At 39.9% G+C, this 16,183-nt stretch overlaps 1 protein-coding gene across 1 annotated transcript in view; it reads right to left on the bottom strand.

Moving 5' to 3' along the window:
* Positions 1–1,219: 1,219 nt before the first annotated feature.
* The window catches only part of CLINT1 (clathrin interactor 1), a 46,003-nt gene continuing 31,039 nt past the window's right edge, over positions 1,220–16,183 (bottom strand). Inside the window, exons 7-12 of the mRNA XM_021530738.2 lie at positions 12,184–12,427; positions 11,609–11,690; positions 7,331–7,408; positions 4,423–4,718; positions 3,591–3,795; positions 1,220–2,910 (exon numbers count right to left, since the gene is read on the bottom strand). Coding sequence (XP_021386413.2) covers positions 2,570–2,910; positions 3,591–3,795; positions 4,423–4,718; positions 7,331–7,408; positions 11,609–11,690; positions 12,184–12,427 — 1,246 coding nt within the window. The 3' untranslated portion in view covers positions 1,220–2,569. The remainder of the gene's footprint in view (positions 2,911–3,590; positions 3,796–4,422; positions 4,719–7,330; positions 7,409–11,608; positions 11,691–12,183; positions 12,428–16,183) is intronic.

The following is a 16,183-nucleotide window of genomic DNA, read 5'->3' as shown; positions in this document are numbered from 1 at the left end:
TTAAATAAAGATGTAAAACACATTCTGCTAAGCACTGCTACGATCCGTGTGCTTGAGCTGGGGAAAAAACTTGCAGGCTCTCATCACTGCAGAAAAGAAGCACAGGGATGCACCTGGCCCATGTTCTGAAGGAATCTTTCCAGGGTTTCTGATGTTTGTTTTGGTTTGAAGGACTTTGTTCTCACCCACCTGCAGAGGACCTGGCTGGCTGACAAAGCTGCTTCTGACACTCCACACACTCCCTGCTTCGAATGGAAGATCTTGACCCATGGGATGAACAGAGATCAGGTAACTCCCTGAGCCAGGGCACCCTTGACTGAGGTGCAATTGGCACAACCACAAAGACCCACCCAAAGGGATCACACTGGAGTGACTCCAACCCTGACAAATCTGCTTCGTTATCACCAGTGTCAATCAGAACCAAAACCAAGGGTTCCTCTGAAGAGATGTGAACAACCTGAACAGGGACATGGTCCTTCAACTCAGAGCTGTTTCACTGGGCAAACCCTCCTTAGAAGGACAGCATGAGGAACAGACTCATCCTGTGCATCCCAAAACCTTCCAAGGAGGATTGAGAAGCACTGCAGCAGCACAACAGAGTAACAACACCGACTCCAGGTTTAGCTTTCCTCAGCCCCATCTCCCAGCCCTGGAAGGAGCTTCCTTCCCACCACAATTCTGCATACATTGAACCAGTCTGAGCCTTCCCATCTGTTCCACGAGAGGGTTTGAAGATGATTATTCCAAATAAGTGTAAAGGTTTCAGAACAGGAACCAGAGCCATCTCTCCTACTCAGCTGTTGAAGGCTGCCTTGATTACTTTGATGTAACAACACTTGAAAGCTCCTATTCTTTGAAACTAATTTAAACACATTGAATTGTTGAAAGATTAAAAACCGCAGTCAGCTAATTACACTCACTCTCATCTCTTATTCAGCAAATGAATCACTTTTCATTACCACTTAGCTGAAGTACATGAATTTCTGCCTAATTAGAAATGTTGTAGATGGAGCATTAGCAAGGCTGGAGCGGGTCAGGATATCTTGCCTGCTTCATTTTTAATTCCTAACAGTAGAGCCAGATAGGAAAGGCTTCAGATAAGAAGTCATTAAACAATTTTAAATTATTTATAAAAATTACTTTGCCCAAATTATAATTATTTTTTTTCCCAAATGCTCTCATAAACGTCAAATGGAATGAAAGGAAAAGCAGCCCAACATTGATTTTAATGAACATTTTAATGTTATGTATAACAGAACATTATGAATACAATGGAAACAAAGTTTTATCAATTTAATAATAAAAAAAGAAATCCAACATAAGAAAAGGGAGGCAATAAATTTCATACCTATAGTATAGTGCTTATTCTTAACAATATTCCCAGCTTGTGAATATAACAATGTCTTTGTGTTCCAGATTCTAAAATCTTGATTCGTATGAACTTAAATGCAGAATTACAGAAGGAAAAACAAAACCCCCCAAAACCTTAATTCACTCTTTTGCTTTCAGTAAATCAGTAAAATCTTTGACTGCTACAGGTCTCCTTTATTAATATATATATTTTTTTACTCCTCTATTGGATTCCACAGCTGCTAATGCCATATTTACACAAAAGAATCACCAAGTGTTGTATAAAAGTCAGGATCCAATGCCATTGGATTAAGTTACGTTCTAGATTTACATCACTGAAGTGTGATTCAGCTGCTGCTGATGCCCTAAACCAGTAGCTCCTTAGGGATATTGGTGCTACAAAGGATGCCAAGTGCCACTGGAAAAGAACTCCAAGAAAGTGCATTTCTGGAGTTTTCTGAAAGGAAATCTTCCAGCAGTCTTGGATAAAGCTTCTCCCATACTTGCATGGGATATCAATTGTAACATTAGAAGCATGTTAAGACCCCAAAAACCTGTTGATCACCAAATTGCTGAGAGAGGATTTTTACAATAAAAATCTGGGTAATACAGCAGTGTGGCTGGAACATTAGCAAAAGTATATATACATTCCAGGTCCCTTTGAATTAGCCATAGTCACATATGTAAGCCATTTTTGGACAAAAATATATATTCTTATAAAAAACTGATCATAGTACTCGAGTGACTTCACAATTGTGGACTCAGTGGTAGTAAAAGGAATGATCCAATTATGACAAAGCGATCAGGGAGAGGGGGAAAAGAAAGTCAAAGCTCTTCAAGAAAAAAGTAAAGTATAAAATTAGATTCAAACATTTTTACCCAGTCCCCAATCCAGTCTTCCATCAAATCTCAAAGTTAAAATTGGTTCTTCTATGTAGGAAAGGTTTTTTGATGGTCTTAATACAAATTATTTTGCAAAATCATCCAACACATTCCTTAGAAGAATCTCTGACCTCTCCAGAATTTGAACACTAGTTATTTCAACACTTAGAAAATAGCTTTTGGTTCTTTATGTAGACACTTTAACTGATAAAGAAAAAAAAAACTGATCAGTGTTTCCCATTCCTTCCCCAGCTATATTTGTGCAGCTAAAAATCCTTCATTCAGTCTGCCCATTTATTTTATTTTAATTTCATTTTATTTATTTATTTTACAATCTTTATTTGCTAAAATTGGCAAAATTTGCAAAGGCATCTTGCTTGGGTTGTACAGTCCCAGGAGTCAGAGAGGTCATAGCCATGTTGGGTACCCCCATTCCTATTGTGCCCATTCCTGTGGCCGGCACTCCCATGTTCATGCCCATCATTCCCTGGTTCATCATGGGCGTGGGGGCCATGGAGGTCATGCCCATGGTGCCTGACAGCACCCCGGGCACTGCCAGCCCCAGGGGCCCTCCCAGCAGCGCGCTGCTCTGCGCTCGCACCGGCATCATGCTGGGCTGGGGGCTGAGGTTCACAGCTGCAAAGTTCTGCGTTATGACATTCATCGGTTGTTGCATATCTGCAGAGAAGAGAGAGAGCACAAAAATCGCTGAGTGGAACCTGGTCATACTGAAGGAGCTCATGTGTTTTAAGGAACTAATGTGGTCACTGCTGTGAACATGGATATGATGGCCAGGCCTGCAGCTATTTCCTGATTTGGACATCAGGAAGAATTTCTTTACTGAAATGGTGGTGAGGCACTGGAAGGGGCTGCCCAGGGACATCTGGAGTCCCCATCCCAGGTGTCCAAGGAAGGACTGGAGGTGGCACTCAGAGCTCTGGGCTGGGTGACAAGTTGGGGATGGGTCACAGGTTGGACTTGACAATCTCTGAAGTCTTTTCCAACCTTTGTGATTCTGTTGCATTTGTTTCCCTATTTTCTGTGTGAAGACTCGGAAAACTTCTATAGAAGGTGTGAATATCATTTTATACCAATAAATATTCTAGAGAAGTTCTAAAGATTAGGAAGCCCAAAGGCAAGATACAGCCATGGTGCAAACTCTACAGCAGAACCTGCACAGTACTCCTGACATACCAATTTCCACTTGAAGAACACTCGTGTCACAATGTCACAGAGGTTTACGAAACATATGTGACTAAAGGAAGGAAAACAGTAATGGACAAAAGATTGGGATCTCAGGGACAGCCTATGGAACACAGACAGGGCTCAGTGTGCATAACAATACAACCATCACTTACTCTGTTGCTGCATCATGGTATTAAGCGATGGCTGTTGGGGTTTGGAAGGCTGCATCCCAGGTACTAAATTGTCCAAACTGATATTTACACTGGGATCTGACCAAGTTGAGGGTAGAGTTTTGCTTGCATTTTTCTGGACCATCTCTGTCCTTGCATTATAAAGTGAGTTAGACTTCGGCATCATCGGGTTCACGCTTTGCAGAGGCTAAAAAAGAAAAGTTTGTTGGGATTCACTTAAAACAATTTACTGGTAGAAAATAGGACTAAACAAAAAGTATTTACTTTTCCCACAGGAGATAATAAAACCCCATGAAGCCTTGAACTTTAGCTCTCCCAAAGCAGGGCTGCCAGGTGCTGTTCCAGTTAGATTAGAAGAGTATTTGTAAGCAGAGGTCAAGTCCCACAACATGGAGTGACCAGCAGCAGCCAAGTTTTGAACTCAAACATGCTGGTTTTTCCTCCTAATACCAAGTGGATCCATTACAGTTTCCAAACCACTCTCCATTGCAGCAGGCACTTATGTCTTTTGGAGAACGGACCAGTCCTCACCTCCACCTACCTGAGGCTGGAAACCTGTAACATTCTGTGGAGAATGGCTTTACACTACCAATCTCTACTGCTCCAGAAAAGCAGCTACACTTCCCTAAAGCAATGAAGCCCATCTTCAAGAAGAGATTTTTCTGCTTAGGATGCAATTGAAAAATTTATGACAAAATACTGATCCCATCTGAGTGACCAGGTTTAATGTATTCCAGGAGAGGAATAGATTCATTTTCAAAGCTGTGGCTCAGGAGAAGAAGGTCATTAGCAGACTGTAGCAATAGCAGCATACCTGAGACCTGGACATGGGTAAACTGACACCCACGGAATTGGAACTCATCATGGAGAAATTCATGCTTTGTGTGGAGGTCATGGTTGTCTGAGAGGGTCCCATCAAATCAAAAAGATCCATAGAATTGGAAGCAGCTGAAGGCTGGCCTGGAGCTGGCTGTGAGCCACTAAAGAGCTCTAGAGCTGGCTGCTGTGCTGTGCTGCTGAAGAGCTCACCAGATGAAGCACTGGCACAAGGAGAAGCTTGGTTGAAGGCACTCCAATCACCAAAGTCTCCATTTCCACTTGTTGCTGTACCTGAAGAAAAGGCAACAGTGTGGGAGGAAGGAACACAGAGAAGAAAGATGGGACTTAGAGAAAGGCACTGAGCAAATGCCTTATTCCATGAACTGAAACAAATGAGAGCTGATCTGTGTCCATCCAGATTAACATCTGCAGGTAGAACCTCCATCTGGACATCATTCCCTCTCATGAATATTCCAACAATTTTAACAAGGTACGAAAGGAAACATGAAACACCCATACACAGAAAGTAGAAGATGTTTGATAAGATGTCACCTGTGGACGCCAGGCACGCAGGGACAGGTTTGTTTCAGTTGAAGTACAACTAGAAGATAACATGGGGTAGGCTGGAGACTAAAATCAGAACAACACTGAGAACTTGGATAATATTGATCAACCTTTTCTCTTCTGGCATTGTGATATTTGCAGAGAGAGCAGTTGTCAGGAACAAGCAGCTGGATAAAGCAAATTCCATCATAATAAAGACAACTACATCCAAATCTGGTTGTATTCAACTGTAGTTTTTTGTATAAAACCAGGCTGAGGGGAGTAAAACCCAAAACTTTGAGAGCAGGATGCCAGGAAAAGCTTATTTGAGGTGATAAGGAATAAGCACTTCCCATCCATGCAGTGCTCATGTAAAACACATTAGGTTCTTTAAATTTGATTCCTGAACTAAATGCCTTGATTTGAATCAATCATTTCTCTCAGCAGCAGCTTTGCTGAACTCTTGCAGTTCATCACCTAAACGCTGCTCCATTTCAATAGATGGGGTTTTTGGAGACAAGTGTTTAAATCAGAACACAGAACTCTGAGCTCTCTCTCTCTGTATTTCTCTGTGAAGGCAGAACCAGCAGCATGAGCTGTTTGTAGACACCTGCAAGGGCACCTCTTCAGCATCACAGATGTTGTGACACAAACCAGTGAACTGAGAGCGTGTCAAACCTTGGAGTCAAACAGGAGGAGTTGTTCCCTCCCTCAAAACACGTTTCCCTATTAACAGGCAAACTGTTGATTCACAGCACTGATGGGGGAAGAAAAGCTTAAAACAGCATTTGCAGAAGATGCTGAATATAAAGCAACACCATTTAAACATCTCACAGGCTACACAGTGAATCACACTCTGAGTTTGGGCCACTGGCCAGCTCAGCTTTTTGATTCTCCCTCTGATTCACTTTTGGTACTTCAGCTACATCACAAACAACAGTGCTGCCACAGGAAATAAACACTGAGGGCTGGTGAACATTTAAATCATCTCTCGGATTTCTTTAGCTGACTGAACAAAGACTCAAACATGTAGAGCTGGGGCAGATGAAACCAGTGGCAGTTTCTATTTCCTGCCCTATGCAATGGCTGCTTCCATAATGTATTGCACCCACTCATGGGTAACTGCAGCAGCCTTTAACACTTTGTGTAAATATTTATCAATGTAGACCTTCAACCTTTAGTTGAAGTTTCTCTTTACCAACACATTACAATTTAAAGAAAAGTAGAAGAGTAAATTTGTTCACAAATTCCAAGTATAGCCAACAACTTCAGTGCATGAAGTGGGCTAATATTCATTAGCTCAGGGCCTTACTAGAACATTTGCTTTGATCTTCCTCACAAAGAGGCACTATATTAGAATGTTTCAATTAGTATTACATATTAAAAATTAAAACCTACTTTAAATATTCCTGATAGATAAGTAAATGCTGAGTGTGCTGCTTCTGTGTCCAGACCTGTGCACTGAGCACCAATAAGAGGGGGTAAAAGGGAGATGGTTTTGCCCCTTCAGTAGGACTTCAAAGATGATTAATCAAGAAGGAAAAGATTTCTAGAGGGGCTTACACTGTTCAGGAATGATTAATAATTTCACAGGACTCCTTGTCCCTTGCATAATGGTGATTGGAATAGATTAATCATATTAATGCAGATAAAGGATTATATCAATTTAGACTGTATTAACACAGGAGTTATTTGCATAGTAGGCAGCTTTGTGTTTGCAAAACAACTTGGGTTTGACTGTAAAAGCTTGTAAAAAACCAGAGCAGTTCTTTCCTACCAAGTGAACTGAAGGTCTATTAACTAATCTAGGCCCAGCAGAGCCTTCCCAACACAGCAAAATAAAGGAGATGGAAACATGCTGAGTAAAAGCTGGCTCCCAGGTAGATTTGCTGCTCAGCCTCTTTGCTGCTCTTTTCTCATTTTGCACCTGATCCTGCACCCTGGCTGAGAACTTCTCATCACAAACATCACTCCTGCTCAAATTAACTTCACAAAGAACAGCCAGCCAGCTCTCTCCATTCCAGGGTTGTCTCCAGCCCTGTAGATCCCACAAAGATTCCACCAAAGTAAAATAGATCACTTTAGGAGGTTTCCAAGCACATTTTATTATTTCCAGTCCAATTTTAAGGGAAACCTTTTCAGATGGTGGCCATGTCTCCTGATAAGCTTGTCCTGTCTGCAGGTAAAATGTCTGCACATGCACTGAGCCAGGCTGCATCTTCCTTCCTCCCAAAGCACTTGTGGTCCAGTTACACACACACTTTACCCTGGAAAGGGAAGGGACTTTCAATAATGCCACATGGCATCTCTGGCCCTCCTTCCACCCCTCAGCAGCACTGCAGTCCCTAAATCAATCCTACCTTGCGATGATGGGAAACTCGCTGAAGCAGCAGGTGAACTAAAATCAGCAAATCCTCCAAATGGGTCACTTGATCCACCTAGGAAGAGGGAGAAGGCAAAAGGTGTTACAGGACTGTGCAAAGATCCATTGCAACAACTGCATGTGGGATTTATGAAGAAAAGCTGTTCTGCACTTGACACAAGGCATTTATTGATTCTGCTCCCTAATTCAGCTCTGTTTCCCTGTTCATCCTCACACTATGTTTATATAAGCCTGAGCAACAATAAACTGGATTATTTCCAACTGCCTTGCAGATTTTGCAGTTTTGTTTTCCATGGGAAGAACTAAAACCTGCAAGTTTTTGTCGCCTCTAAAAATAAATTCTGAGATATTAAAAAGATTAAAAAGTTTTTAACTGGGGAGTAATGCTACTAGTTTGGCACTTTGTAAAATTAAAAATTTGGAAGCAGAAAATAAAAAGGCCAACCATTGTTATTGTATAAAAGTTAATTTATTATGCTTCCTATGAAAAATTACATGTCACCTTTTATTTAGTTTTTGTGTTACTTAAAGCATGAATGATTCTGCAATGATCTTGAATTAGGATTTCAGGGACAGAACTTGCATTTGTGTTCATTTTTTTATAAGTTTGTTTCCTTTCTACAGCAAGAACATTAAGTTTTCCAACAAGACATTTGTATACAGCATATAAATTATTGACTTCTGAATACAGCACAGTAACAATTTTTCACTAAAAGATACAGCCAAGGCATAAAAGCAGATTTAAGAACCATCTTGTAAAGCTGATTTTTAAAATAAACTCAAAATTATAAAAATCACCTAGCTATGGTTGGTACTGTTTTAAAGCAGGTATTCCACTGACCAGAGGAAGCCAAGAAGTTGACCTTATTTGTTTGTCCTTAAAGACTTCACCTCCAAGCAGTCCCACCCTCAGAAGTAGCTGCAGCAGTTCAATTATTTTGCTTTTAGTGTTCTGCGTACATTATATAGGTTACATCACAGCTGCTTAGCCTGCAGTGCTTAGGAGGCAGCCAGGTGGGACTGGAACATCTGTGCTGCACTCAAACACCACCAGGGACAGCTTCCAACATCTGGTGCCATTTCGGAATTGTCTTATCGCTGCAAGACATTCTGCCCCATCTGCTACTCTCAACTGGGTTAATTAAACCAGAACCATCTCCTTTTTAATAAATGGCCAGCAGTAATAAAAGGAACCATTCACTTCCTAATACATGTGTACTTGTATTTCTTTTTAATGTTATTTTACTGTAGATATTGCCAGGAAGGCGACTGCTCTTCCAAGGGGAAATGTCTTCTTGCTGAGTGCGTAGTGCAGGATATAAAAGACAAGCAGAGAATGCAAGGATGGCCTCTGAATTTTCAGACACAGCACTACAGAAGCTCTTTCAACACCTTTTCAAGAGGGAAACAACTTCACACGAAGTTAAGGAATTCAACACAAATTCTGAAGTGATCTAAGAAACAACTCACGTGTGTTTATAGACATGTTTTATTCTGACACCGAAGAATGAAAAAGGGACAATGAAATATCAAACTAAAAACCTGATCTGATCCTGTTTACCCTGTCTACAGCAATGAACATTTGCAAGTGTTTTTTTCCCCACATATGTGCCTATGGAGTTCAGAACAGGTTAATGATTAGAGAGTTTATATGCTGAATGAGGAACACAGATGATACACTCCTGACCACATGCTCGAAGGAAAAAATAAAAATCAATGCTCCCTGCTACACCCATTATCCTTGGGCTAACTGACAGTGCCCAGGGATTAATTTAATTTTAAAACCAGAACTAGGTTAAAACCCAAAATAACCCCTAAACATCTTCAGTCAAGTTTAAGTTTTCCTCCTCATGTCTTGCCTGTTTTCAAGTGAAACTGAGTTTCAGAGAGAGGTGACAGATTAAGCTGGACGCAGTAACTCTCTAAAGAAAGGTTAAAGAACCTCAGCTCAGTAACACTAAAAAATCCTCCCAGCAGGTCTAACCAGGGATTTTACATCTTCTCTTTTACGGCAAACAAGCATCCCCTCACATACAAACTGTGTTGCTCCAGTAAAGAGTAACACTGAGCCAAATCAACCCTTTCACATCTCTGCACCTGAAAATACACAGATAAGCAAACCCTAAGTTCCCTGAATTGACTTCACTTCCCTGCCAGTTCCTTCACAGGACACATCAAAGGCTGCATTTGACCCTTTCCCTCTGCCTTGCCTGACACTGGGAATGTTCCCACAGCCTGTGCTGCAAGGAGCAGTGGTCATAACAAGTGACCTGCATGTGAAGGACAGCGCTGATCTTCTCAACGTGAGCAAGCCTCAAAGATTCCCATATGAGATCTGCCACTACAAATGAACCCTTTCCATCTGCCTGCTCAGGTCAGCAGAGGTTATTTAGCAGGACAGCTGGTAATGTGCCTCTTCTCTGCATCATTTCTAAATGCTGCTTTGGAAAAAGGAGAAAAAAAGATTAAAAAAAAAAAAGAATAAGGGCTGACTACAGCAACGAGCTAAACTGATGAAAGATTTAAATACACTGTAATACAGAAGCTGGCATAGTTCTGTTTGAAATATGGGGAGGTTCATTTTGAAGTGGAAACATCTACTCTCAATGAGATCTTATTTTTATAAAAATAAAAACATACACGCTGTATATAAAACAAAAAAGGTTCCAAATCTTTCTGCCCTAAGAATTATGTTGAAAATAATTCAGTATTGACTTGGGATAGTGGTTCTGATCCAGGATTTTAACTTTCATGTAACTGTGGTAACTCTGGTGTACAATGAACACCTTTGTACATGAAATTAAAAAAATAGGAAATTGAACAAAATTAATTTGTTCCTTAAATTTTATGCATTTGTGCATAAAAATAGACACATTAAATGACTTGTATTTCTTAATCTGTAGGAATTAACTCATTTCAGAACAGACATAAAACACTGTGTACTTTCCCAAAAAATAATAGTGAGCAAAGTTTTAAAGATCTACTCAAAACAAGAAAAAAAATATTAAGATAGATGTCTGATACAAAATTACCACAAGTTTCCCTCCCCTGTAGTAGTTTTGATATATTTTATAGTGTATTAAACACTTACAGAGGTAGCACAGTGATGAAAGTAATCACACAGCCACACAGAATGGCCACAGTTTTGGTCACACAGGACAATCAAATCCTTGGTGTGACCCTACAACACCCCAGGAGTGCTGTAGCTTCACTCAGGGGCGAGCAAGACCAGTCCTTAGAGATACCTGACTGCAGCCACAGGGCCACAGTCGTGGCCTCCAGCCACTCTGAACTGCCATTCCTTGGTGCAGCCTCTGCCATTTCACCTTGTCTTTAAAGCAAGGGCCCAGCAGGCCCTTGGCTCAGTGAGATTCACACACCCTTTGCAGTGCCAGCACCAGCCTGTCCATCAGGGGACATTCCCCATCTGCAGTGGGAAGGTCTGTGAAAGGTTTCTCTCTAGGAAATGCTCCTATTTATTTGCTACTCAGAGTGGTCTCATGTTCCAGTTCACTTTCTCCCAACTGTGCCATCAGACCACAAGTGCACAGAAGTTCTTTTTCTATTCCATGCCACCACTAACCCATTGATTACAGAAATCTGTAAGCACAATAACAAGTGTAAATTTCATGTCTTAGGTTTTGAAAAGTGAAGCAGCAATCCTCTGAACTCCTACCCCATAGGAATGCACTGAATTTTAACACACTCCTGAAAAGAATCTGAATTTTGAGAGCATAAGTGTAAGTCCATGTGAAGATGAACAGATTTGCTACACATTTAGAGAGTGAAGGATATGTCTTAAAATGAATAATTTCACTTTTAGGTAGCAATTTCTTTTTGGTTCTAGGGTTTGGATTAACCAAGTGCCAAGACAAAATAAGACAAACAAGTCTGCCATATACCCCACATGAAAGCTTCCATGAAGATTATCCATCTCCACCTCTCCAGCCTTTGAACTGCACCATGAGAAATGCTTGAATGTGAATGGATTGCACTTGCTTTTAGAGTTAATTATAAATAACTGCATTACATACACAGTTTCTGACAGAGTGATCTAGCAGTTAATCTTTGTGCTCCTAACATTTATTAGTCTCATGCAATAGCACACACAGTACCTTCCTACAAAGGGCTCTTTCTAGGCAGTTCTACATTTTTTCAAGTATTCATTTCTCAATTTATCTACTTTATTCTAGCAACAAACAAGCTTTTAATCAGAACTGGAACAGACTTCAAACTGAACAGACTTCAAACCTACCTGTGGAAGCTGGCTGGCTGGCTCCATCAAATAACAGGTCCACCAGGTCATCAGAGGACTTGCTGCCAGAGGGGACAGCAGCCTGGAGAAGAAATGGCAACAGATCTCAACTCATGATGTCATTAATCAATCAAATGATATTAAAAAGTTTTCTGGGGTTTTGAAGGATTTTGTTTGCTTTTGCTTTGAAGATTTGGCTTTAAAGCCAACAATCATGTGGCTAAATGTGAAATCAAATACTGAAAAACTAAAGGCTCGTAGTTTTTTATAACTGAAGAATTTGGTAAGTTTTCAGTAAGTGGGCAGCTTCATAGAATCTTTAACACTTCATGCCAAAATGCTCTTTGCTGTCCTGAAGAGAGCAAAACATGCTAATAACTATATTAAAGAAATTCTACACCTTAAAGCAATCACAATTAATTGCAGTTATACTGTTCCAAACTGTGATAAACAAAGCATTTTTGCTAAAACAGCTCTCTTGAAGGCTGCATCATAAAACCTACCCTAAATCAGAAATTGTCTTAGAGGATGGAAGAAAACAGCTTCCAAAATGATGTGCTGTCCTGCTGTCTCACCTTTGTCGTAGGCTGTGCAGGATGAGCAGCAGAGTTCTGCTCTGGACTTGCTTTATCTCCTGTGTAATGAGCTGCTGCTCCCAAGTCAATGGTTTTTGAAGGATTTGCTGAGCGTTTCTGTCTGATGGTGGTAATTTCTGTAGCTTGTGCAATATGTATGTGTTTTGTTGTTACGGTCTCCTCTTCATCTTTAAATTCAGCTTTGGGAGATTTTCCTCTTCTAGATTTTTCCTCATCACTGTCACTAGAAAAACAAAAGTGATAGCACAGCATTCGTGATGGACTTCTCAGTTCCTTGAGTGGAAATTTGGCTTAAGCTACAAGAGTTTTGGATACTGCAGTTTCTTGTAGCAACAGTTCAAGATAAAAATGCTGCTTTTTCCTATATTTGAGAGAGGAACTGTTCCACCCTTACATAACACATCACACCACACAGCATTGCACCTGTTGTACAGAAGCAGTGGAGAAAAGCAGGTTATTTTGTTAAGCATGAGCTGCAAGTCCACGACAGAGGATAATAGGAAATCAGTGTTTAAACCCAGCACATTGAGTCACCTTCTGACAGGAACTCCCCCACACATTATGTAACACTTCAGCAACAGAAAGTTAAGTTGGCAGGTGTGCTCAGTACTTACACCAAGAGACAAAGCAATGAACCACATTCTGTACTGTCTTTTGGGTTTGCACAACTCCATTTGTATTTCAGCTCATTTCCTTTTCCAGGGAAACAGGCTTTCATATTCTTTAAGATGTTTGTGGGAAGAGTCTGCTTACAGAATTATGCAATGCAATGTTACCATTATCAGAGCACACAGAGTTGTTCTCAAAATGTAAAAGAATAAAAATATCACCCTTTTAGGCAAAAACTTTTTAGGTGTTGTTGCACACTATTTGATTCATTTGTTACATTTTCTACTTTTGTATTTTAAGTCTTTCACAAAGAAAGTAATTGGCCCCCACCACTGCTCATGTTGCCTGTTACCATCAGGATTTGTACATAACAGTGAGAATTGCTGTAGAGAAAGCTTAAATACATTGGAATGTATTTTGAAATCGTAATTCCCTTAGCAACAGAGTTGAAAATGGAAGGGTTTCATATTTTAATAATGCATTAGAATACTAAAACTGAAAAATTTAAGAAAGGCTGTCCCTTTGTCAGAAGGAATGTGACAGTAACTGCAATATACTCTGGGGGGGAGCCTTTGTTCTCTGCTAACAATAGTGGCTTTTTGGGAACACGTTGCATGTACCATTTCCTCTGTGCATGTTACCTGTACACCACTGGGGATGGCTCAGTTCAGTAACATCACTCAACACAGATGCTCACTCCCTTTTGCAATTCTTTTACTGTTAAAAAGATAAATTTCACAGCTGCTGACCAATCAGCAGCTCAAGGGAGCTCATATGGCATCATTCAACTTTATTTTATCAAAGCACTTCAACCCTGCAGTGTGAGCCCAGCCCTGCTGCCCCATCTGTGTGCACAGAGGGGACCCCAGCCACACCTCCACCTGTGACATCAGGATTTTAACAGGAGCCTCCAGAGCAGAGGGATCTGCACATTATCATGGTGTACACAGGACATCCATGCCACACGATCTGGAGGAGGGTGGAGGATGCTGCTGGAAGAATCCAAGACCAGGACAACACAATTAAGGCTCAATCTATCCATGTATTGTATTTAATACCTGCAATGCATTTCTTGTCCACACTACAGAGTCCAAGAATGTTCTATGGGCTGAGGAAACAAGTGACAAGCAAAGTCTGATTGATACAGAACTGCTGTATCTCAATCTCACTAATGCAAGAATGAAAAAAGTCAGTCTTTGGTGATATACAGCAAAATAAATTACTAAAGCCTCTGAGGAAAGACATTAAACATATATGCCAGAAAGGAGAATAAATATTACAAGATTCAATTTTCTATGACAACCTGTACTTCTTCCAAACTCTCTCAGGAGATCCACTTTTTATTTTTCTTTAATGGTCACATTAACAACAACAAAAAATTACAGATTAATGTTCGCTCTAAGTGTGTTTACTGTGCTCAGTAAAATTGCAGTGCTTCATCTGAGAATTGCACACAGAGCTTAAAAATAAAATTACAGCAATATACCAAATAATTAAAAAACTTCTGGAAAGAAAATATATAATTACAACTTTGAGAAATCAAAGTATGGACACATGTTCTCTTCCTTTGCCTTAAGTTTTTTGTAGTGAGGGATTTATTAAACAACCTTAAACAAAAACAGTTTACTGAGACTAAGTATATCTAAATTACACCCCAATATAAAAGTCATTCTTTAGATACAAGTTGCCTTTAAACATGGCTGCTGCGTCCTTTCAGAGAAAGCTTTGCTTCCTTTCTATTCTCTCAACCTGAGTACTGGAGAAACAAGGATTATTAACAGAGTTTTAAGAATTCTTAGGAAAAAATGCAGTGTTTCAGAGCCACCTCTGTGTGTCTGCAGGTAATTCAGAAATAAGATTTTCAGTGTGCAGTGCTGGACTCAGGGCAGCAGCTGGTTTATTCATCTAAGAACTAACAAGCACTAAGAAAGAAAACAAGAGGCTTTCCCACCCCATGGGGTATCTCTTGTGGTTTCCACCACTTGTACAGGGATGTATTACTGGGAAAAAGAATCCATTTCCCCTATAACACTGTTAGAATTTTTCATCTAAATTAGAAAGAAAAAAAAAAAATGCAGCAGACTTGGCTTCTCTAAATCTCACTGTGCAAAGCAGCTGCACTGAAATCTACTGTACACTCATCATTTTGGATCATATAGGTCTCTGGTAAAGTTCTTATTTCCTTCAAGCATTTTTTTCCATCTATGCAAGCCACTGGCTTTGCAAGTCAGAAATCCACAAGTTTGGCCAAGTTCTGGTGTGTAAAGACCATGGCTTCCAGGTTTTATTGGCCACAGGTAAGGCATTTATTCTTTGTGCTTCAAGGCTTTTATTGGCTTTACAGTACTCAAGCAATAATGGTTTATAAAGTTATTAAGACTGAAACAATAGAACATAACAGCACATTTGCCAGCTGAGTGAGTATCACCATTTAGTCACTTTTCCAAGTGAAATGGCAACTTAATTGTTATTATATGGCAGCAGGCTACAAATAAGCCAGTACATTTTTGGCATATTTTGCTACAAAAAAATTGCTGAAGTGTGAAAACACAAATGCAGGGATTTCAAGAGGCATTTACAAAAGAATGTTATTTTGAGCCTAAGTTATATGATAATTAAAATTTTATGCCACCTTCAGCTTTAATATTTAAATATAGTCTTTTGGTAATAGAGCATGCACTAAGGCATGTATTTACAGTATCCTTAAGGATAAATACAGACATTCTATAACCATCTGTTCAATCTTTTTACGTCCTCTTATGGCTTCTGCAGAAATAAACCTCTTCACTCAAACCCTTGGATAAAATCCCTTCCATGGTATTTGACCCCCATGCCAAGATTTGAGAAAAAGAAATTTCAGACTGGGATTTAAAGCAATGTTAGAGGGGCTGAAATGTTGCAGCCTGAATTCCTTCTTACAGCAGAATAACCTGCAAGCATCAAACTGCCTTTGCTTGTGTATGTCTCCAAAATTCCTCTTTTTATTATGAGTCAAGTTTATCACTTTCATAAATTTCATACATTTTGAGACAAAAAAGAACGTGACATAGACCAAAAAAATTGGAGAAAAATCAAACAGAAGAGACAAGGGTTATGAGAGCAAAGCAAAAATGTAAAATGTAATATTAGCCAGAGAAAAAGAGCAGTCTAACTTGGGGCAGAGATGTACAGTGGAGAAGTCAACAAAATAAGCTGCTTTTGCTAAAGATTAGACTTCAGAAATTACTATCTACACCAGAGAAAAATACAAGACTTTATCCAGTACAAGTAGAGACAGGAGCCATTCAGAAATAAAGGAAATAAGATAAAAAAAAAATCTTTACTGTACATAACCTATGTAAAACATGGCTGGTGAGGTCTGCAGACATCA

The sequence above is a fragment of the Lonchura striata genome, chromosome 15, assembly GCF_046129695.1.
Source record: "Lonchura striata isolate bLonStr1 chromosome 15, bLonStr1.mat, whole genome shotgun sequence".
Classification (NCBI taxonomy): domain Eukaryota; kingdom Metazoa; phylum Chordata; class Aves; order Passeriformes; family Estrildidae; genus Lonchura; species Lonchura striata.
The sequence above is the reverse complement of the archived record's forward strand: the minus strand, read 5'-3'. Positions and strand labels throughout refer to the sequence as shown.